Raw genomic sequence first — 24,917 nt, forward strand, 5'->3', positions numbered from 1 at the left:
GTTGTCTTTTTACTTTCTTGATGGTGAACAAAAGTTATTTTGATAATATCCAATTTAGTTTTTTCTTTAGTCACTTGAGCTTTTGGTATTGTCTAAGCTTTTCCTAAGGTCACAAAGATTTCCTCTTCATTTTCTTCTAAGAGTTATATTTTTAGCTCACACATTTAGGTATGTGATCCATTTGGAGTTAATTTTTGTGGATAGTGTAAGGAAGGCCCAAATTTATTCTTTTGTGTGTGACTATCCTGTTGTTACAGCACCATTTGTCGAAAAGAGTGTTCTTTCTTTGTTGTCTTGGCATTCCTGCCTCAAATCAGTTATCCATAAGTGTAAGGGTTTATCTCTGGACTTTTCAGTTATGTTCCATTGTTCTGTATGTCTGTCCTTAATGCTAGGACTATACACTAGCTTTGTAATAAGTACTGAAATCAGGAAGTGTGACTCATCCAGCTTTGTTCTTATTATTCAACATTGTTTTCACTACTTTTAGCTTCTTGTAATTCCATGTGAATTTTAGGATCAGCTGTCAATTTATGCAAATAAGCCAGCTACGATTTTGATAGAGTCACATATAACTTTTTAATGAACCTACATTGAAGCATCATTATCACCAAAAGTTCATAGTTTACATTAGGGTTCACTCTTTGTGTTGTACACTCTGTAAATTTGGACAAGTGTATAATTACATGGTTCCACCATTATGGCATCATACAGAATAATTTCCTTGCGGTAAAAATCCTCTGTGTTCCACGTTTTCATCCTTCCCTCCCCCAGCCCCTGGCAACCAATGGTCCTTTTACCGTCTCCATAATTTTCCTTTTACCAGGATATCAGATATTTGGAACCATGCAGTATGTAACCTTTTCAGATTGGCTTCTTTCACTTAGTAATATGCAACATTTAAGGTTACTTTAGCAATATGCTCTTGAGGTTTTTCCATGTCTTTTCATGGCTCGATAGCTCATTTCTTTATAGTATTTTATTGCCTTGATGTACCACAGTTTATTTATTCAGTCACCTATTAAAGGACATCTTGGTTGCTTCCATGTTTTAGTAGTTATGGATAAAGCTGCTAAAAACATCCATGTCTAGGTTTTTGTGTGGACATGTTTTTAACTCCTTTGGGTAAATAGCAAGGAACGAAATTACTAGATCATATATGGTTAAGAGTATGTTTAGTTTTGTAAGAAACTGCCAAACTGTCTTTCACAGTGTCTGTGCCATTTTGCATTGCCACCAACAGTGAGTGCAAGTTCCTGTTGTTCCACATCTTGAGTAGCATTTGATGTTGTCAGTGTTTTGGATTCTCACCATTCTAATAGGCATATTTTTATTTAATTTGTTATTCGCAGTGTTTCCCACTTCTTTTAGGTGGGACAAAATGGCAAGAGGTGGATGGGGTTGGATATTTTCCTTCCCCCATGTGGAAGGCTAGAGCCAGCTGATTTTGAGTATTAATTACCCTTTTCTCGATAGGTTAGGGTCTGATAAAACCCCAGCAGGTTGGCTCTGGCAAAGTAGTTTCTCCAGAAGGCAGGCCTTGTTATGAATAGAATGTATGTCAAAATGGTTCCTTTTCCTCTCTCCCTGTTGGAAGCACAAGGAAATTTTTCTCTGGTGTTCACTGCGGGGACCTGGTAGAGCTCCTGGAGGTAACTTAAAAAAGTGTGAGGTCCTCTGAATTTTTTGGTAACAGTCTTACTCTGATTCTCAACTGGATCCTTTTTCAAACTTCATAACACGCTCTTTTTATTCTCTTTCCCCCATAAATCACTAAAATATTGACTTCTGAGCAGGTTTTCATCTCATTGATTCAAAATTTTATATTAGTTTATTATACTCCAGAAGTAATAGAATGGTGCTTCTAGAGTCTTGAATCATGTAGGACTGTTTGTGTTATTGGGTAAAGTCTGTTCACTTTAAATTTTTGTACTTGCCTTTAATCATTTTTTTCTCATTGTCTTTTCCCACTGTCAGATGGTTCTTCATCTGGTATAAATGTGTCTGCCCTTGTAGTACCTCTTCTAAATTTATGCATAGTGAAAAACCAGATAATTAAGCTTGTCATAGTATTTCATGGCACCTGCCAATAGAGAGATTCCAAAGGCAGTACTTATGAGTAAAGAAGCATTTTTATTTGTGAATAAATTATTTGGGGGTTTGGATACAGGTGTACTTTTTTTTTTTTTTAATTAAAAAAATTATTTTAAAAATTTTCTTGGCACAAATTTGCTTAAGTAACTAAAAGTCAATTTTAGCAGGAAGTCCACATGCATATGAGAGTAGAAAGACAAAGGAAAGGAACCTTGTTTAATATTGAGGTAAGCTTATCAGTGCTTCATTTTTGTTTTGTTTTGTTTTTTCATATGCCCCTCCCTTCCTTTCACTGTATTTCAGTATCTGGAATTTTCTCTCCTCCCTAGATTTTGTTTCTCAAAATACTTTTTATTTCTTAAAACATGCTTTAATTAGCTAGGACTCCTTATAAGATCTTAGTTCTTAATCCCAATGTAATCTTTAGATTGATGAATACATAAACCTTAGGTCCAGATTCCTGTAGGAGCAGAGATAGAACTGCATTTCAATATAACCAATTCCCTTGGTAATTTTATGTATTAATTCAAAAACACTATCCGAGAAAGGGTCATCAGAGTTTTTCATGCCACAAAGAAGGTTATGAATCCATATCCAAAATTTATAAAGAACTTATACAACTCAGCAGCAGAAAAACAAACAATCCAATTAAAAATGTGCGGAAGACCTGAACAGATACTTTTCCAGAGAGGAAATACGGATGGCTAACAGACATATGAAAAGATGCTCAAGGTCACTAACCATCAGAGAAATACAAATTAAAACTGCTATGAGATATCACCTCACACCTGTCAGAATGGCTATCATCAGTAAATCAAAAAACAGCAAGTGTTGGTGAGGATGTGGAGAAAAGGGGATCCTCATACACTGTTGGTGGGATTGCAAATTGGTGCAGCCGCTATGGAAAACAGTATGGAGGTTTCTCAAAAAATTAAAAATGGATATATATCTTTTGACCCAGCAATTACACTTCTGGGTATTTAAAGAAAACCAAAACAATAATTCATAAAGATCTATGCATTCCAATATTCATGGCAGCACAATTTACAATAGCCAAGATATGGAAGCGACCTAAATGCCCACCATCAGATGATTGGATAAAGAAATTATGGTTCATATATACAATGGAATATCGAAAAATGAAATCCTACCATTTGCAACATGGATGGAAACTAGAGATTATTTTGCTGAGTGAAATAAGTCAGACAGAGAAAGATAAATACCATATGATTTCACTTACATGTGGAATCTAAGGAACAAAAAGAAGAAACTAATCAAAAACAGACTCACAAATATAGTGGACAGTTTGGGGACAGACAGAGGGGAGGGAGAAGGGGGATGGGAGAATGAGATGAAGGATTAAAGAAGTACAAATTAGTAGTTGATAGTTGGGCAGGAGAATGGGGAGCACAGCATAGGGAATGCAGTTAGCATTAATGTGATGGCTAAGTGGAGAGCTAGGGGAGGAAGAGAGCAATTGGGGGAATCATTTTATGAACAATATAGATGTCTAACCAATGTACTGTATAAATGAAACTAATTTAAATAAAGAAACTTATTTTTTTAAAAAAAGAATGCCTGAGAGGCAGTCTCTTGAGTTACAGGTCATGAGCTCATATCACTGCTGCCAGAAACCACAAAGCCTTTGGGGGTTGAGCCACAGAGTTCTGATAAAGGTGTGTGATACAGGAATTCAGTTAAATTTTGCTGTTGCAACACTGTTAGGTAAATTGTCAGACCTCATTTAGTTAGGTAGCATGAAATGGGGTCATTTTAAAATGGCTGAAATTCTGAAATCTAATGAAATTAATTTGAAGTATAATTTCTTAGTCGAATGAAAAATTTTGTATCACGGAAAACAGCAGCATCATAATATCAAAAAAATTGCTAACAGTTTGGGCTTTTACACATTTTTTGGCAACTCACAATAAAAAATAAATTTACATCGTGCTTCAGTTTATAAAAACAAAAACAAGATTCATAAAACAGTATTAACCCTTATCATATATTCTGTATATTGTATTTCATTTTTTAAAAACTTCTAGCTGTGACCCTCTAAAAATGATTTCACAACCCACTGTAGGTAATGACCTGCAATCAAGAGAACATTTCATGATACAGAGCCAAAAAGATAAGATTGTGAAATACATTTAAAATATTTTGTATATCCTGCATCTCAGAAAAGGTCTCTTAGGAATCCAAATTTTCCTCTCTGTAAAAGCCTGTTAGAGAAGTGCATACATGTTTATACCCTGGGGATAGTCATTAAGATGCTTAAGCTAGGTGCTTTACATTTACTTATTAAGGATTTCAGACTTTATCCTAGAGCAGTGGAAAGCTAGCCATTGAAGGAATTTAAGTGGGGTTGGTAGGATTCTGTAGATTAAATTAGATTTGCATTTTAGAAAGAGATCTCTGAACAGATTGGAAGAGGATAATGGGAAGACTAGTTAGGAATCCACTGCATTACAGATACTGTTAACTTGGGTGTTGGCAGTAGAGATGAGGACTTGTGTATGAATTCTGTTGATATTTAAGAGACAAAACCAGCAGAACTTGGTAATGGATTGTATGGAAAGAATGCCTGTCCAGGAGATTAGGATATAGAAACATTAAGAACAGATTGTTTTGGGAGAAGAGTGGCTATGCAGGGTTATAGGAATAAGGGCAATAATGGGATGTGGATTTGAAAGTATATTAGTTTGTTTTAATGAGAAGAACTTGATCATGTTTATAAACTGATAAGAAGGATCCAGTGAAGAGGTCGATTAGGTACAACAGCAAAATTCTATAGTATAAGATTTCTGAGGTGGTGGAAACAGATGGAATCCAAACAGAGGTAGTAGGATTGGCCTACATAAAAGAAAGCAAAATATTTAAAACTATTTTTAATAACTAAGTATTAAATAATAGTACATTCATATAGTCATATTCTACAAGAGTACAGATAAACATCTTACTTCTTTTCTCCAGCCACTCCCATAGGCAACTAATGTTAATTTTTTTGTGGAGCCTTCAAGAGATTTTACACACATGCAAGCAAACACACAAAGTGCTCAAAACATATCTGTTGCTCAAAATATATCCCTCTGTACACAATTCTGCACCTTCCCTTATTTTTCCATTTACTATATCCTAAAGCTATTTCCCTATCAATACATAAAAACCTTCATTCTTCTCTAGGGCTGCATAGTATTTATTACGTGGACCATTATTTGACCAGTTCACTATTTGATGGACATTTAGGTTGTTACCATTCTTTTGATAGCACCTGTATTTTAAGATGGAAAAACTAACGAGATAGGTACACATTGGGTCGGGGCTGTATATTTGAGTACAGAAGTTAAATGATCTGGGTGCAGAGAGCTAGATGATTCATTTGGGGCCAGCAGATGGAAATTGAGTGTGTTTAAGTTAAAGAGCCACTATGTAGAAACTTAACTTGATCAAATGAGCAGGAATTATACCTCACCTAGGGAAATCTGGCCTGGTCAGTAAGCCAGATGGAGTAGCGGAGTCACTGGACCAGAGTTGGAGGCATCAGCTAGGAGAATTCCTGAAACTACATGTTTTGTCAGTCAGAAGTCATTCTCAGAAGACACCCTTTAATAGAGAAGAATTAAGACTACTTTTGGTAGCCTCAAATTGGGTCCATTTGTTCAAGGTTAAATGGATCTAGCCCATTCGAAGAACAAGGAGCCTTTAGGCAAAGACTGTTTTGAATTCAGAATCTCTTAAGATGAGTCCCTAACCCCTGGGCAGCAGACCTGTACCAGTCCATGGCCTGTTAGGAATCAGCCCACACAGAGGGAGGTGAGCAGTGGGCTGGCAAACAAAGCTTCATCTGTATTTGCAGCCACTCCCCAGTGCTAGCATCACCGCCTCAGCTCCACCTCAGATTATCAGGCATTGGATTCTCATAGGAGCACCAGTCCCTGGTGCCAAAAAGGTTAGGGCCGTCTTAAGACATGACTGCTTAATTTCCAAAGAATTTCATTTTTATACCATTGTTTTTCAGTTATAGAACTTGTAATTTTAATCTAAAATAGAAAAATTGATTAAGCCTAAATTATAAATTTGTTTGCAGAGTGACTTAACGCACCTTCAAGTGGTCATAATTTTTTCAATAACTTTATTGGGTCTCTGCTGTCACTCACATCATTAGTTACCAAGGGCCAAATGTAAGAAACAAACATGAAACAATACATAGGTGTGATAGGTACTAGAGGAAGCAGTTGTTAATCCTTTCTTTGTTTAATAACTCTTGAGAAGCTGAAAACCATAAATATTCTTCGTAGAAAGAAGCACAGAATTTCGCTTGCAATTTCAAGGAATTCATGTATTCCCTTAAACCCTGGACCCTGAGCAGATTAACAGCCTCTGGTCTATCATCTCAAACTTCTGTTTCTACCTTCTTCCATTGCCTTCTTCAATATATCTTGTCTGCCACTGCCAGGTCGCCTGTTAAAATATAGTCTTTAGGTTATAACTCTTCAAAAATTCCTCAATTCTTGGTACTTAATAATATAAAGGCTAAATATTTAAGAACATTCAGCATCCTTTACTCTTGGAAATTTGACTGAATGGATGTGACAAGGTCACACAGCTCATTTGTAACACGAAACTGAGCTAAATTTTCCTGACGTGGTACTTAGCATGTTCTGTCATTACAAACTTCTAAACCAAGAGTGGTTTGTGTACTTTAAAAATATATTTTGAATTTTAATTTATGCTTTTTTTTTGTTTTTCTACACATCAAGTGTAAAAAAACAAAATTAATTTCCATTGACTAGTATACCTTTGCATTCCAAGTTGCATTATTGAAACCAAATATTATTTAGTTAATAGATAGTAACTTACTTGCAAGGAACTCTCAAAAGACTATTGCACTAAAATTATACACACACACAAATATGTATTAGACTGATTCACTACGTCTTAAAAATAGTTAATACATGGTACAATGCAGATTAACCTTGAATACATTATGTTAAGTCAAAGAAGCCAGAGACAAAAGGTCATATGGTATGATTTCATTTATATGAGATAGCCAGAATAGGAACAGGTGGTGGCCAGAGGCTGGGGAGGAGAAATGGATGCTAACTACCTAAAGAGTACAGAGTTTTATTTTAGAGTGTTGAAAGTGTTTTGGGGGAGCTTTTGAGACCTTGTTTCCTAGCATGTCAGTTTGGCTCAAATAAAATCTTATAAAAAAAATTTTTAAAGTATTTTGGAAGTAGAGATAGTCATTGCACAACATTGTGAATGTACTAAAGGTCACTGAATTGTTCTCTTTAAATTGATTAATTTTATTTTATGTGAATTTCACCTCAGTTTTAAAAGAGTGAAGTTAGATTCAGCTGTAAAAGTCATATTCTTAGTAGAATTAAATATAAATTGTGACTTGTCTCTATTTTACTTTCATGTTCTGTTCAGCTTATAAGTTAGATTTTCTAAAGATAATTTTTAAAATTAGTTGTTTACTTAGTGATACTAACTTTGGAAAGTATTTTTCTTTTTATAATAAATGCAATTACATAGAAATAAAACCTATAACTGATATTTTCAGTGCTCTAATGCAACTGTAGTTAACATTTCAATGCAACTATTTTTAAATATATGTGTAATAATACTTTATAATATTTTACATCTTTTTAATTTTTAATGTCATTTTATAAGTATTTTCTCATGTTACCATAGTCTTTAGAGCTCTAATTTTTAAGAGCTATAAATATTCCATTAAGTCTATATTATTCCCTACGCATTTAGGCTGTTTCTTGATTTACAAAGTAAAATTTTTTGATAGTGATAGATGTAGAATAGATAGTGAGATGTGTTTGTCATCTAGAAATTGTGCCAAGGACCATTTTATGAAAAAGTTGTATGCTCACAGTTTCAGTTTGAAAATAACTTATAAATAGCTGGCTGATGGGTAGATAGCCTTGTTTAGAACAACTTTACATTTGGATTCTAAGATTAATAACTCTGTAGTAATCTTAACTTTTGCTTACATTTGTAATCTTGAGGTCAGATTAGGAAGCTTTGAGTTTTTTGTGTTTATTCCATGTTCTGCTAGTTTCCATTTCTCTTACTAGTTAAAACAATTTTCTGATGACCTGACCCTGGAATTGAGCTTGAGAAAGAATCTAACGACTGAACCTGATTTTCTGCTTCCAGACTTGTAGGTGCTGACACTTGGCATAATCTGATTAGTATAGTAGGCAAATATCAGCATCTCATTGTTTATTTAGTACAGTCTTAATGTTGAGATCCAGGGCATTCTTGGTATGTGTCTTAAAAAGGAACATCATAAGACAACTATAATTTTTCTTGTTTCATATGGTATGGTATGTTACATGAAACAACATGAACAATTAGAAGGCAAGTATTAGGGATATGGTATTGAGTGAATACTGTATTAAAAAATAGAAACCACCTGTGTAGAAGCTGCAAGAGCCCCTCTGACTAAAGGATATAGAAAACCTAATTGGTCATACCAATTTTAGGCCTCCTCAGGAGACCCCGATAAGAGAACCAATTAAGTAATCCTGTAAGATCCTTACTCCTTTCACCTCCACCCCAAAATATTTTACTAGGCTTCTAAGAAAAACTTCTTGTTAAAATGCAGGCTTTTGCAAAACAATTTTCAGCAGATGGTGCTGAGACACCTGCATATCCACATAGTACAAAGAATGAAGTTGGATCCCTTTTTCACACCATTTAAAAGAATTAACTCAGTTTTCATATACCTAAATGTAAGAACTAAGACTCTTAGAAAATATGAGTAAGCCTTCATGACCTTGGATTAGGCAGAGCCTTCTTAGATATGATACCAAAAGCATAGGTGATCAAAAAATGAATAAGGTGGACATCATCAGATTTAAAAACTTGTGCTTCAAAGGACACCATCAGGAAAGTGAAAAAGAAAACCCATAGAATGCAAGAAAATATTTGCAAATCATTTATCTGATAAGAGACTGATGTCTAGCATACATTTAATGAACTCTTACAACTCAATAAAGACAAAACTCAATTTTTTAAAAGGATAAAGGATCTGAATAGACATTTCTGAAAAGAAAGTATAAATGGTAGTCAGTGTGTGAAAAGATGTTTAACATCATTTGTTATCCAGGAAATGCAAATCAAAACCACTATGGCGACTATAATAAAAAAGACAAAATAAGATTTGGCAATAATGTGGAGAGATTGAGAGGAACCCTCATTCACCCCGCTGGTAAGAATGTAAAATGGTGCAAGTGCTTTGGAAAACAGTTTGCATTTCCTCAAAAGAGAGCATAGAATTAGCAAGTCTGCTCCTAGCTGTATAGCCAAGAGAAATGAGAACATATGTCCATACAGAAACGTGTACACCAATGCCTCTAGCAGTATATTCGTAATAGCCAAAAAGTAGAAACAACCCAAATGTTCATCAATTGATAAATGGCTGAACAAAATGTGATATGTATATACAAAACAGTATTTTTCAGCAATTAAAACAAATGAGGTTCTGATACATGCTACAACGTGGATGAACTATGAAAACATGATTCCATTTATACAAAATGTCCAGAATAGACAAATCTATAGAGATGGAAAGCAAAGTAGTGGTTGCCTAAGGCTGGAGAATTTAGGAGGAAATGGGAAATGACCGCTAATGGCTATGGGGTTTCTTTTGGGATGAAATTTAGAACCTGTGTTCTAAAATTGTGATGATGGTTACATAACTCTGATAATACTAAAAATCATTGAATTGTTAACTTTAACAAATCAATTATATTGTGTGAATTATATCTCAATAAAAGTATTTTATTAAATGTAGGCCTTTTAACTTTAGTAAGTGGTACCATATTTCCTCAGTGCTGAAATGTACTTTTAAAACTTTTCAATACTTTTTGAAATCAGAATGTATATTTTAATTGGTGTGTACATTTAACGGGCTAGTTGTTAGGATTCAAGAAATATACCTAAAGAGTTATTTTGCAAAATTCTTCCAAAGTTCAGCTGTCTTTAGAGGAAATTAATTTTATTGGTGATAGCCCTGGTCCTTCAAAAAAAAAATAATAACAACTTTAAAAAAGAGGGAGAGGGTATCTGTTAGAAAACTTAGTTCAGTAAATGTAATAACAGACTTCCTGAGCTCCAAAGCCAACCCTTGGCTGCTATGGACATATTCTTTTTGGGATTAATACCTTTTTTTTTTTAAGCTTGCATCTTTTAACTCTTTAAAGGCTACATATTTTCCGACTGGTTGGTTTTGCAAAAAATTCTTGGGCTTATTACTTGTAGTTTTCAAATAGAAATCATATTTGCATCTTCTGTTTAATGATGAAAGACAAATTATTGAAATACATATTCTTATTGAGCTGGTAAAATTCCAGGATAGGGTGCTTAAATGAGAAAAATTCCAGTGTTTTGGGGTTGTAGCCAAGAAATAGTTCCAACAATAACTCATGCACTAAGTCAGAGGAATATCTCTTGGCCTACAATTGCTCTGGAGATCTGTCCCACTGTAAGCAATTCTTTTTCAGTAAGTGGGTGCTATTTCCCCTCTAGAAACCAATTTTTATTTGATGAGAACGAAAAGATAGTCTAATTTAGGAAAGAAAATAGTGGTGGTGCTTAAGTGACCTTTGTCTTAGGCAAAACTAACCCCAAGGTGCTTTATTTTAATGGTACACATGGATTAGAATCAGAAACCACAGCAGCCATTCTCTCCCATCTCTCTTATCCAGGGGCTTCAGGGTTTTTCTATCAATATTATTCATTTCCTCATAACCTCAGTTTACAAATGCCTCTGATTTGCTGCTCAGTGACCTTTCTGATCAGTTCTAATTCTAAGAGAAAAAAGAATCTGATTGGTTTAACCTCTCTTCACCAGTCAGGAGGTGCAAGTCATCAAATGTTGGCTAGACTATGGGTCTGCTAGAATGTATGCCTGTCCCAGAGGTTGACAGATCATGGGCAATTTAGGGATAGTAAGTAGGAGCTGGGAGCTAGGTAGTTATCTTCTCTTGTTTACTAATTCTGTATCCTCCTACTGTAGCAGATGTAGGCCTCATAAGGACAGAGACCTTATCTGTCTTGGTCAATGTCTCCTTTTCCTAAACAGCATCTGAAATGTGGTTGGGTGTTCAGGAAATACTGTAATTGGTGCCTGGGCTCAAAATGTGACCTTGGTATCAGTTGTCTTGAGATTAGGGGATGAATAAACTTATCTAATGACTTGCTGATACTGAGTGCCTGTGCCAATAATGCCTACCAACTCTCCTGTAATTAAGTTACTGGTTATAACTCTGTATGATAAGTGGTCAGTGAATATTTATGTAATAAATGAAAGAAGCTAACTTTTCATTTCTTTAAAAAACAAACAAACCACCTCCCTGAAAGCAGTGCTTTTTTCTATGCAGATCACTCGGTTTATAATTTTCTCATTAAATATAACATTATATCACTTGTCCATAACATAGATGGATGCTGGCTTTTCCCCCCTCTATACCTGTAATTGTATAATATGTATAAATTATCCTTTTTAGTAGAAACTGCATTAATGCTAATCTTTGGGGTTTGGGGTTGGTTGATTGGTTGGTTGGTGGGTTTGGGTTTTTATTTTTTTTGGTCAAGACTCATTGAACGTCATTTAGAATATGCATTGAGGCCATCTATTCCAAATCCTCCATTTTATGGCCTTAAGTTTCAGTTTGGCAGAATTCAGAGAAAACATTCCCAGTAGGAGACTGCAGCTGGGGAGGGGGTGGTGCCAGCAGCAGCTTGTAAGGCTGTAGGAGAAAATCAGAAGAGCTGACTCTGATTTCCTACTGGAGGAAAGCTTTTGGTGACAAGCTGCATTCTTTAACAGTGACTTTATTTTTCCTTCACCACAAACCAGACTTGTACTATTTCCAGCCTCAGCACGTTATTTAGGCGCTTCCCCACTTCATTGTTTGTTTCTGAAATTGTATCATATTTCCTAAACTAGGTCCAACTTTTAATGCAGTACTTTTCAGAGAGACACATTTACACTTTGATCTGTTTCTTTCTTGGCTTGTAAACTCCCTAAGATTGGAGCCCATTATATTTTTCACATTTATCATTTTATAGGTGCTTCATTATACATTAACAAGCAACTGGAATGAGTCAGATTTTTGTCATGAGAAGGTCAGGTCTTGCTTTTTTGTCTGATTGATCCTGCCTTTTCCTTTGTTCTGCCTCAGTATATTTTGTAATCATTTCTTCCTTTTTTGTTCTACTCCCTTCCATGATGCTGCAGTTCTTTTCCTAACACACATTTTAATTTAAAATTATTTTCTTTAAGACAAATGCCTTCTCGGTTTCATTGTTGTTTGCATGAAACTTAAGTGAAGTATTAAAGCATTAAGGAAGAAAAAAAATGTTTATTTGAAATATATTTGCTTCTCTTATTGTGAATTACCCCTTTCTCAAAATTTAAACTCACAAGGCAAGTACATGTGTGTCTTCTATCAACGTTGAGGAAATTATAGTTAGATAATATTATAAGACATTTAAGTAGTTGACGGGGATAAAGGGAAGGGGGTTGAGAGAGAGTGAGGGTGGCGGGGAGGGAGGGCTGGAAGAAAGAGGAATCAGGAAGGATGAGATGTCTACCTTGGATGACTAGTGATGTCATTAGAGGAAAGCCCAGATAGGAATCTTGTTACATACTTCACTTACATTTTCTTAATTATTCCGTATAACACTCTTTCAAGATTAGGTAGTCTATTCCTTTCTCTAATGAAGAACCTTATGCTAAGTTCTTCTCCAATGAAGAACTTGCCTATAGCTGTATATCTGATAGTGCCAGAACTTAAATTACATGAAATGTCTATATTCTTTCTACTATAGTTCTCTATCATTAACCTAGATAATGGGCATAGATATTCTGAGTTTGAGAAGGATCATGGAAGTAGAAAGAGATAATTAGTTTGGTTTTAGGCATTTTGAAGTTCTTGTGGGAAAGGTCAGAAATTTGAAAGAGGCGTGTTTTAACCAGATATTTTCACTTGGAAAAAGAATCTTGGTTACAATTTATATCAAGTTTTCCTTTTTTGGTTTTATTGTGGGTTAATCCAAATCACTAGCAATTTATTCATAGTATATTTACAAAATTCTGATGGGACTATATGACATGAATTGCAGGAACATGAGTTCTTTGATTTAAATCGCTCAGTTATCCAATTAAGTCCCTACTATGTGCCAGATACTGTGATGAGTAAATAACATACATTGGTAAGTAAAACAGACACAACACCTACCCTTATCAAGTTTATAGTCTAGTGATGAGGAAATACATAAATCAAGTAATGACACAGATACTCACACACCTTTTTAGCCCAAGCACAAAATACCTCCTGAATTATATTCATAGACATAGAGACAAGGACAATCAATTGAACCCTCGAAAGCACCGGCATTTATATTAACTAGCAATTTAGTACATTGGTGATTTAGAGTTTCATAAATTGATTCAATTCGTAGTATTCCTTTTTGTACTAAGTGCTCTGGTACATTGGAAAGGTTTAATTTGTAAACATTGTTCTTCACAGGTCTTCAAAATCATATTTAGGGTTCACATTTGGGGGAGTGGTGGAAGTAGGTATTTTTATCAGTCATTCTTAAAGAATATGTTTAGCAAAACAAAAAACTATAATCCCAATGTTATGGCATGTACACTAACTTTATTGGGTATTTAACAATTGGCTAGGGGTTCCAAGAAGTGTAAAAAAACACTGTAGTAAGTTAATGAGTGACTATTTTTAGCGTTAGTGAGTAAACTGTTTAGTAGACCATTTATTCATCTATCCATTCAGTGAGGAACAAAAATAGACACAATTCTTATCGTGGATCTGCAGTCTGGTGGGGAAGACAAACATTCAAATTATAACTAAATGTAAAGTTATACCCACGACATCCTGTGAAGGGAAGTAAGTTGGTGTATAAGAACCTGTAATAGAGGAGAATGGTTAGGAAAATTTTCTGAGAAAGTAGAAGTTGTCCATCTGAGCTCTGAAGGAAGAAAAGGAGGTATTTAAGCAGAGTGGTGATGGAGGAGAGTGTTCCATGCAGACTACATTGTACCAATATGTGCGAATGGTAGGTAGTCTGCTAGGGAAGCCCAAGGTACTGAGTAGGCACTCACTGTCTAACACATACCAAAATTCCAGACTCCCAGAAGGAAAGCAGGTGTTTGGCATAAATCATATTATTTACATGAAGAGCTTAGGCACCATGAAATATCAGTCAGGGAATGGTGAGAAGTATCCTGGCATCCATATCTTTTAAAAATTGCAGTTTTTATATCCCTGTCTACCTTATTCAGTGGCTTATAGATTACATTAGAAACAAGATTCCATTTTGCCACCTAGAAAATACCATTGGATCTCTAATTACTAAACAATAAGTCATACATCAGGACATTTTAAACAAATATGACAATTAAATTTAGGTATGTATGGTAAGAAGGGTGAGGCCACATCCATCTTTAAAATATCAGGTGTTCTTAGTCATTTCCCTCTCTCTATGGCTTTCTGAAAAGTTGCATGTATACTGAAATTAGAATGTTAAATCATTTTAAATATCTAGACAGTACTTAGAGGGTCCCGGTCCCTTTGGTTTAACAAAAAATACCATAGAAGACAGTGCACATATAATATGAATAATTAAAATGTAAGGTTTTAATTTTAATATAAATTAGTATGTTTCTTCATAGAGTGTTCCTTTTCTATTCTGCTTTCTGTGTTCTCTGTATACAAAAGTGAACCAAAGAAATATAGCCTCTTAAAAGTACATGCTTAGGGATACTACTTGTAAAACAATTTAGTCCTTTTTGTAGTAGGTATATACATCCAACGATTTTGGAGTTCCTTATTACCCATAGTCTTATACCAATTATCGCAGTGTGACTTCATATGTGTCATATCTTGGTGTAGATGGCAGCATAACAAGACCCGTCAGCTGGACTGGGACTGAGAAAGAGTCAGGAAGGTAGTTTAGACTGGAAAGGTTTGAAAAATCTCAGAACTAGCAGGGTCACAACACAGGCCAAAATGTTTCTGTGTTCAGGGGCAAGCCAGAAAGTCAGGACCAAAACCAGGAACAATAGCATTAGCTTAAAGTCTTCAAAACAGGGTCATTTAATGATGGGGAGAAAACAGAAGGTTAGAATAACTTATAAATGTTGGTATTTATGAAACTCTTTGATGTTATCTTGTAATAGTGTATCATTATCCTCTAAAGTGGTGCTATTATATCCTTTATTCAAAGATATGAAGAGATTTGGCTCAAGTCACCACAGTAAATAGCAGGGACTCAAAATCTTTTTATTTTTTAGACTGAAAATCCCATATTCTTAGATAAAAGTGCTTTTTCAACTGTGTTCCATTGATTCCTAGTATCCTGCCAAGGTATCCCAGGTGGGGTGGGAGGGATGGGATGCTCATCCTTCTTAGGCCACATTCCATCCCAGCCCCATCCCAGCCCCATTCCATCAGAGTAGCTTGATTTTATATATTGTGATAATAAATAAAATTCCTTTGAACCAAAGTTTTGTCACTTAAAAAATCTATTGGATTAGTAGACTGTGTTACCTTTATAGACCAGGTAGTTGATGAAAGCGACACCAGAGAGCAGACATCCCAAAGTGAGCACAAGGAGAAACTGTCCTCTGGTGTTTTAAAACAACGTTCTGAGCTTAGGTAGCTGCAGAATTTGATCTTCTCCCAACCTTACAGTAAGAACCACTTTGAAGTAGGCCACCAAGTGCTCCAATCAAAGAAAAGAGATGTATGATTAGACTTTATTTTACAGGGGCAGTTTAATGATGAATTTGAAGTTCTTTGAAATTCTTAAATTCCAGAAGTTATTCAAATGATAAAACCTTTATTGTAGATGAAAAACCTTTATAGAACCATTTATTAGATAGAAATCCCTTATTTTGATGGCTTTCTTAAAATATCATTTCAATGTACTGTTTTTCAAAGTGATATAAATGGACAAAACCCAAATCATTTAACTTACAGAATCTTCTTGCTATCCAGCAACCAAGTGTGGTGTAGTGGAAATTACTGGCTTAAAACGGAAACCAGAATTCTAATCCCAACATTGTCAGTAATTATGTGACTATAGGTGGGCAAGCTTGGGTTGATAAAATGGGAGAGCTGGTCTTAAATGAATTCTAAGATCCCTTTTTGAAAAGTTTTACTTACTTTGGCTAATTCATTTCTTTTTTGAGTAAATTTTATTTATTTTCAGCTTTATTAAGGCATAATTGACATAAAATTGTAAATCCAATTCATTTCTTAAAGTAAACATTGGAATGCTGTTCTGTAGTCATAATATTAAAGCTGCAAAAATAGTAGCTAGCATTTATTTAAGGAGTTTTTATATATTTGTCTCATGTTGTACCAGGGAACTTGGAATTTCTTAACAGTAGTCTGAATACTTTACACATGGAGAACTGAGGCTCATAGAGGTTAAATAACTTGGTCAAGTTCTCATAGCTAATAAGTGGCAGAGCAAGGATAATCTTTTTGACTCTGAACCATGAAACTTTTTCTGCATTGCAAGTTTGCCTAGTAGATATAAAACCTTGAAGAAGTGAATATCTAAACCAGAGATGCAACAGCTATATTTATGATCATTAATAACTAAGAGATCATGTAACTTTTATATGCATCATAAAGCCTGGTTAACAAAGTTGTTTTTCTAGTGCATAAAATAGGGCTTTAATATACATGTTGCATATAAAATAGTCTCTGAGTTTGAGCTACAAACTGAAAAATTTTGCATATGTGCAAAACTCATTTAAAAGGAAATATTCATTTTAAAAAATAACTATTGATAAAGCAAAAAATTGCTTGTAGTAATAGTGCTGTAGATATACAGAGCTGAAAGCTTTCAAGTTCTACCAGAGTGAAATGCAGTCAGTTCGGTGCTTACCTTCCTCTGTGAAAGTTAAAAGAATTGACAGTCTTTTCTCACTTGATGGCTGCCACATGTTCACTTAAGTTTCCCTGTATTCTGATAATCTTCCTAATTCTCTCATAGTTAAACAACACCTATGTAATTAAGCTGAGGCTAGAGGCAGAGTCTGTCTATCTGAGTGACAGGGAGGAAGAATGGGGAAGGTTTCTTGTCAACAACATACTGGACAGGGTAGAATTTAGACCAATGGACCTGTAGAGAAAGGTAAAGGGGGAAAAAAAGAAAGAAAAGACAAAAAAAAAAAAAAAAGGTAGAGGGAATAGCAAGAGCAAAGATCAGAAAGCATGGGACTTATAGGAAACAGCTGGTTTGGCTGCAATATAGATATAGCTCTTGGATTGCAATATTAATGGTCATAATAACTAACACTTATCAAGTTCCTGCCATTCCAGGGTTCACCAGCTTCCTCATTTAAGCCTTATAACACCCCTATAAGTAAGGTAGGATGTAATCCAGATAGGTTAAATAGCTTAAACATGGTCACTCTGTTAAATGACAGAGAAGTAACTTAAACCCAAGGTTAGCTGGATCCAAGAGCCATACTTAATATGATGTGTTCTTTGCATGTAACATGCACTAAATAAATATTTGGATGAAAAATATAGTTTTGATAAGCATTCACATGCTTATTATTTCCTAAATGATGAGATAGAAGTATGGAAATACTTAAAGTAACTATTAATGTTTTACATGGAAACTTATAAAACTTTGAACTACTGTCATACTCTTAATTTGATAAAGGATTTACTGAGTTTTGAGATCTTTAATTAAACATTTGTTCTGAATCTCAGAGGAAAGGAATATTTAAAGTTTTATGTTGAACTGTCTTTGATAGGGAACTACTGTCAGAAAAGGGGGGTTATTAGGATAAGTCTAATGGGACATTATGGTATCAAAGCTTAACACAAATTTAGCGGTTATTCTTGGAGGCATTATCTCAACAATTGCAAATGTTGGCTCTCTTTATAAACAAGTGTGTAAATTGTAGAGATCATACTTGATCTTACGGAATGACTGGAAATAACATTTTCTAACATAATGTAGGTAGTGATTTGATGTTAAATTTCCCATGAAGTTTCTACATGGATTCTACTTGGTGGAGATGTTCTCCAGAAAAAAACATAATAGGCAGCTCAAAAATGGTTTTAGCCACAATTAAATTATGAAGCCAAAGATGTACCGTCTTCATACTTCATTGAGATCTCTTAAATGTCTCATCAGAGAGATTTTCCCTGAGCATCCTATCTAAAGTAGCACCCCGCCCCTCATCACCCCAGGAACTTTATTTTGTTTACTTACAACTCCCCATCCCCTCATTTGTTAATAGGTACTCATTTATCTGTTGAAAGAATGTATAAAGAGTATGAATAAAATTATTTCAGAAATGTGAGTAGAAGGAAAGCAATATGTCTAGATTAATATACTTTATATAGTAATAATATATGCAAGTAAATGAATGTTATGTAAGTAGAATTTGTCAATTTGATTTATAGCCCTAAAAGGTATGTATCCCACTTGGGAGGAAAGGTGGCCTCATTTGGCTGACTCAATTATTATATCCAAATATGTATCCAGAAGCCTAAAAGGAATTTTACAAAAGTTTATTGCAACAGTATCTAGTCTTTCCAAATAAATAATAAATTAAGATTGTTGTATATATGGAAAGAAAAAATAAGTTTGCAAATAAGAGTCTATAATGGCCAGTTCTAATGTAAATAATGGTATACTGAGACCATAAAACTTCCATCGTAGCCTACAGAATACTGAATACAGTTCATTAGGTTACTTAATTTTATTGATTTGTCTTTTTGGATATCAAGACTGAATATATCTTGGCTATATGGTCTTCATGGAAAAATACTTCAGATAACATTCTGTGCCAGTTTTTTAGTGAATCTTGTGTTTAGATCCTTCAAAGCAGGTCCGATATGCTAAAGTTAAAAGAAAAACAGAATCTCATACTACTGGACACTAGCCCAATCTACCTCCTTCCCCACCCCCAGCCAGAAAAAGAACAAACAAAACATTACCCCAGAAAACAGATTTTTAAAAAATAATCCTTTTCTCCATTTCTTAAAATTTAGGAACAAGTTCCAGTTCCCGTCTATCATCCAACACCTAGCCAGACTCGCCTAGCAACTCAGCTGACTGAAGAGGAACAAATTAGGATAGCTCAAAGAATAGGCCTTATACAGCATCTGCCTAAAGGAGTTTATGACCCTGGAAGAGATGGATCAGAAAAAAAGATCCGGGAGTAAGTTTTGATAAATTTATACATGTTTCAAAGGTCTATCTCCAGGAATTTTCTTTTGAAAAAAAAAAATTCTGCATTTTGGAAGTCAGATAATATAATCAGTTCATACAAGAAAATGTTTAGATGTAGCAATTTAAGAATTTTTCTATAAAAATAAGAAATAATGGTATGAATTCTGACCATTTTATATGTTGCTTGTATCCATTTGGATGGAAGTTGATTTCAGTTAAAAACACCACCTGTGTGAGTTGTGAACTAGTACCAACATTGCCTTGTCAGCTAGGAAAGCAATTTGGCAATGTGTCTAGGACCTTCAGGTCTATACCCTTTGAGACAGTTAATTCTAGAGATCTATCCCAGAATATGTACCTCACTCCAACTCCTAGAGCTTAATGCGTAAAGATATTCACCATAGTTTTATTTAATAAAAAAAACAACAGTAGAGGTATAATTAAATAGATTGTGGTATAAGAATACTTTAGTAGGTTATGCAGCCATTAAAACTGTTTACTAATGGTTTTAGTGATATAAGAAAATCTTATATTCATTTCTGTGGTGTGATTTTTTTAAGCCTGGTGAGTTGAATATAAAATTTACTTCTGGGGAGTTTTTGTTTTCAGAACTCATTATTGTCCGACATTCCCCTAATGAAGACAACCATTCTCCTTTTAGGTTGAGAATGGTCTTGCCAGTACAGACCTAATCTAATTTACTGTGTTGATGTTTGACTCTTTGAACCATAACACCGTTTAGTGCTAGCGGTTAAGATCATAGCCTATTTAGAACACCGACTTTTGAAACACTGCAGAATTGGGCTGCTTCTTGAACCTGTAGAAGAGTGCAGCGAACTTGAAACTGGGGTTAATGAAGAGACTTTTAGCCTACAGCATCCCAGTAAATAGGCTGAAATTAGTAGTTTTGTTTTTCTGTATAGTTATTAAAATGAAAACTATCTTATCTCTGGGCTTAACACTACAAACCCGGTTCAGATAAATAGTTTATTTGACTATTTCCTACCTAAACCATCACATTTTTCTTCAGGTGTCTTTTACATTTAGCTGTGTTATAAGCACCATTCTAGCAATGGACTTGGTCCCTCATGTGGTCCATTTCTCTTTGCTCTAGTGATTGCTCTCAAACTCTGCAAATTCCCAGGTGACTGAAATAACAGATTGCGGATAATTTAACATTTATTAGGAAAAAATTTCAATTTGCTTTGGTGGTAGGATGACAGGCAGACAATTTTCATCTGTTCAGATTAACACTGTCTTTCTAAGGAGTAGATAGATCACTTCTCTAAAAGTGCTTTCTGATTTTCTTCTTCACCCCCAACAGGTGTGTGATCTGTATGATGGACTTTGTTTATGGGGACCCAATTCGATTTCTGCCGTGCATGCACATCTATCACCTGGACTGTATAGATGACTGGTTGATGAGATCCTTCACGTGCCCCTCCTGCATGGAGCCAGTTGATGCAGCACTGCTTTCGTCCTACGAGACTAATTGAGCCAGGGTCTCTCATCTGACTTCAAGTGAACCATCATTTTTGGTGGTTTTGATCTTTTGTCACTGAGCCCAAAGAGCCAGGGATTAGGAATTAAGATCATGCACAAAAGTTTCCTAAAAATTCCTGAATGGCTGCAGATGTTGGGGAAAAGTAGGTGATATTTTAGAAACTTACGGGGAAAAAGTAGGATGGTATTTTTATGTAAAGCCTTGACCCAGTGTTTAAAAATATAATTGTATTTAGATCTTGTTATTGCTCCAGTACATAGGAATTGTGTAAAGTGTTACAGCAGCTGTATATGTTTAAATTGTGTGTGTTGAAGATTAGGAAAAAGATAGTGATTGTTTTTCCTAAAAGAAATAACTTTCTTCTTCCCCTCACTCAAATTCTTTTCTGAAGTTGCTGGCATTTGGGTCAAGGTTTTATTAAAAGCTACATTTTATAACACTGGCACAAAAAAAAGTAGTTTTAAGCTTGTTTGCACAGTTCTTTTTTTCCATTGGAAATGGAATTCATTGCCTTAGGTCTTTTTAAATAGTGTATTATTATCGTTGGGGCTGGCTCTATGCTTGAAAACCAGTTTATTTATAACCTGTTATAAGTGCTATATCTGTTTGCAGTTAGGAAATGCAGAATTCAAAGTGATCTCCTAGCTCGTAAGCAAACTGAGATGCACTATCCCTTTTCTATTAAAAAATGAGTTAATGTGTCGAGAAACCAATTCTAGTAAAGTGGGGTTTAATATTACCCTTCCCCATGTGTTTTATCTAACTATTTTGGTTGTTAATATGGTGATAATTAAAAGTCAAGGTAAATTTTAAATAATTAAGATTTCTGATTTATTGAGCTTGAATTATGCCACAATACTTATGTAAAAATGAAAGTGGCACCATGGTGAAACTGAGAAAAGTTTCTCAGTTGTAATAATTTTGATTTATTTTTTCCTGTGACCTCCTCCCCTGTTGTCTTGAACCATAGCAAAAGGATACTGCATCTCTTATTATTGTAGTGCTGAGGTTATTGAAGTTATATAAAACACATCTCAGTTTCTGTTTCTTGGAAAGGAAGGTCTTGCTAGCTGACTGATAAGTCTAATAAGCGGGGAGAATTAAGATAATTATATTTCATGTTTTGCACACAAATCCAGAATTTGTATAACCACATGACTTCATAGTTGTGATCTCAAACAAGAAGGAATTTCTCCTTTATCTTTTTCTTGCAGTTAATGTAAGAACACTGAATCTCTAAGCTTCTGAAGTGTTAGAGGTAGAGATGGTCTAGTAAAGATGTAGTTGTAATGTTTTATCCATTTAGCATGTGTTTATTTTTCCTTATGTACTCAAAGGTGATTTATTTGTTCAGCTCAATGATATTGCAGCTAAAAAATCATTTATTAGCAAAAGGAGAACCAATTTCAACCTAACAAATCAGAAATGGTTCTTATTTTATATTGAGTTGAATATTTGACTCTAACACTTTTCTACATACGAAACACAAGTATCTTGAAGGTTCTTCATAATTGCATTATAGAGGAATTTAATATGTCATAAGTGTTTCTTAAAGCTTCGACATTTGACTGTAGTATCCATATGTTGGTTAATTTTACTATGAGCCCCATGATGGAAAGACTTAAAGACGAATTTGAGGGAAAAATGAAAGAAATTAGATTATCAGGTTCTGTTAAATTGTTACATGTATCTTGCTTAAGTTTTTGTTCATTAATTTATATCCACCCAATTACATAAAGCAAATTTGGAGGAAACACCTGAAGTTGTGCAATATTTTCAGTGATATTACTTTTTTATCCTTGTGTTTTCTATTTAAACATGATGTCTGTGTGTCATCAAGTATTCTAGTCAGATTTTCTTTTTTTCTAGATTGTTAAATTTGGTAAATGAACTTTTTTTAAAAAAATCATTTTCTATGTTGCTGTTAGTCTTTCCTTTTTACAAGTCTTTTTTCACAGAAGTTTGGCAGTAATATTGAAGGGAATCAGTATTGAGCTGGATGCTTTTTTTTTTTTAGATACTTTGTATTCTTTAATTTTGATTTTCACATACCATGTTAAGAACCATCAATTTTGGCTTTTACTAAATTAAATAAAGTTATAATACAGTTGTAAAGGGCTAAAGTTAGAGTTGATTACATAACAATATTTCCCAAGTTATCTTTCTTTAAAATAGACATGTATAGATTTAATTAATTACTTTTAAATCTCTAGATGTATATATACTTTTGGGGAAGTATTTTTTATGGCTTGGCATTGAATACAGTCTAATCATAAATTTAGATGCTTAATAGCTTCAAATTTTCTTAAACCAAAAAATAAGCTCAGCATATATAGATTTGAGCAAGATGTGTTCATGCTTGGCTATAGGATTTAAACTGTCTGAAAAGCCTGACCAGGAAAAAATAAAAGAATCTTATTCTTTTAAACATAAACCCAACAAGTTGAAATATTTTCAGATACTTCTAGTCTGGTTCACACAAACCTTTTCAATTCTAGAAGTGTTTTTTATTAAGAATCTCTTAAGCCAGGTATTATAAGACTCTCCTCTTACATTCAGTGTCTACCATGTGATCTAAAACAGTATGATTTTACAGAATATACTGAGCACTGATGTTACAAATTCTTTGTACAAACTCCTTCATAAGGAAATGTGCATTTTAAAAAAGGAAAAACAAAATAGTCAAGAATAGAGCTGGCTATGGTCCTGAAAACTTAAAATTGTAAAGAGTTGAAGGTAAGTGTCTTTGGCATAATTCAGAAATGTATGCAGTTTGGTGGCCTCCTTTGCTTACGAGGGCAATGGCTAGCAGTGAGTTTCTCACAGTCAACTGCATATAAGTGCATTATAACTGACGTAATAACCTCAACTAATTTTTTAAGCCTTTAATTTTGAAATTAGTGAACATGTGAAAGTTTTATTTTTGATTAGTATCTCCTGAAGTAATATTAAATTTACTCATCTGCTCTTTTACCGGGTGAGGAGAAAAGATAAGTTCTTTAGCCCTCCTTCTGTACCCTCTCTATGTAGCTCCCCTTCTCCAGTTGTACACTCAACTAGACTTCCTTAAGACACAAGCCTGGTTCAGGATGTCCCCCTCATGGGAGGCATGGGCAGGAGAGCCATCAGAGTCCTGAGCAGTCTTCTCCTCACTGATTATATTAGTTCTTTGGCATCTTAGCTGAATTCCTTCTTATTCCTACTTGATCTCAGTTTCTAAGTATTTGCCATTGAGGTCTCTGGTTTCTAACAATTTACTCACAAAAGCTATTTGATGCTCCTGCACCCTTCAGAATTGAATCAGTAATATAGGTTAGCCTGCTTGTTAAAAGTTTGGATCCACCTATTCATCTCTTTAAATACATTCCCCCCACCCCCACCCCCCTTATGAAGATATACTCAGAATCTTGGTGCTTAATAAATGTTTGTTAAAAAAGTAAAAAATGTGCAACTACAAAATTACCATCGTTGCATTGAATATAATTCCTGATTGACTACCTGTTGAGATTTTTCTGAGAGCTATAAAAAATGATCTCTGAAAGAGTTTTTTCTCAGTTCCATATATGTCAAAATATGTATTTGTCTATGATCAGGCAGCAATTTAATGCTCACAATTCAGATTTAGACAGGGCTTTAGTTTGTGATAATTTAAGTGAAACATAAGGGTTTAACAGAGTGATTAAATGATTGTATCATGTAAACATATAAAATGTTTAAAAGTGGTTTAAAAGCCACTTAGAAAAAGATACAGTAAGTTAATTTTATGTATTTAAGGAAAGTTTACTGGACTATTTGTTAGGTCTGCACATGAAGTATTTTTAACTAGAGAAAAGTAACCTCCATCTTTTCTTAAAAGCCCCTAAGAGTTCTAACACATTAAGGTTTATATTAGAACACTGTATAGAAGTTAGTAAATGAATGAGGCACATATATTTGGTGAATATTAATTTAAATATACTTCATAATTCTTTTCTGGGAGCTTTGAGTCTAAAAACATCCCACAAAAAATTATTAGTCAACTTAATTTTAACCAGTCCTTTTTAAAACCATACAAGGA

The 24,917-nt window shown here is 34.4% G+C and overlaps 1 protein-coding gene across 1 annotated transcript in view; it reads left to right on the forward strand.

The window, feature by feature from the left end:
• RNF11 (ring finger protein 11) overlaps positions 1-23,551 on the forward strand; it is a 33,162-nt gene extending 9,611 nt beyond the window's left edge. Inside the window, exons 2-3 of the mRNA XM_011367682.2 lie at positions 19,176-19,345; positions 20,681-23,551. Of these exons, the coding sequence (XP_011365984.1) occupies positions 19,176-19,345; positions 20,681-20,852 (342 nt within the window). The 3' untranslated portion in view covers positions 20,853-23,551. The remainder of the gene's footprint in view (positions 1-19,175; positions 19,346-20,680) is intronic.
• The last annotated feature ends 1,366 nt before the right edge of the window (positions 23,552-24,917 follow it).

Source organism: Pteropus vampyrus, unplaced genomic scaffold (assembly GCF_000151845.1).
Source record: "Pteropus vampyrus isolate Shadow unplaced genomic scaffold, Pvam_2.0 Scaffold135, whole genome shotgun sequence".
Classification (NCBI taxonomy): Eukaryota; Metazoa; Chordata; class Mammalia; order Chiroptera; family Pteropodidae; genus Pteropus; species Pteropus vampyrus.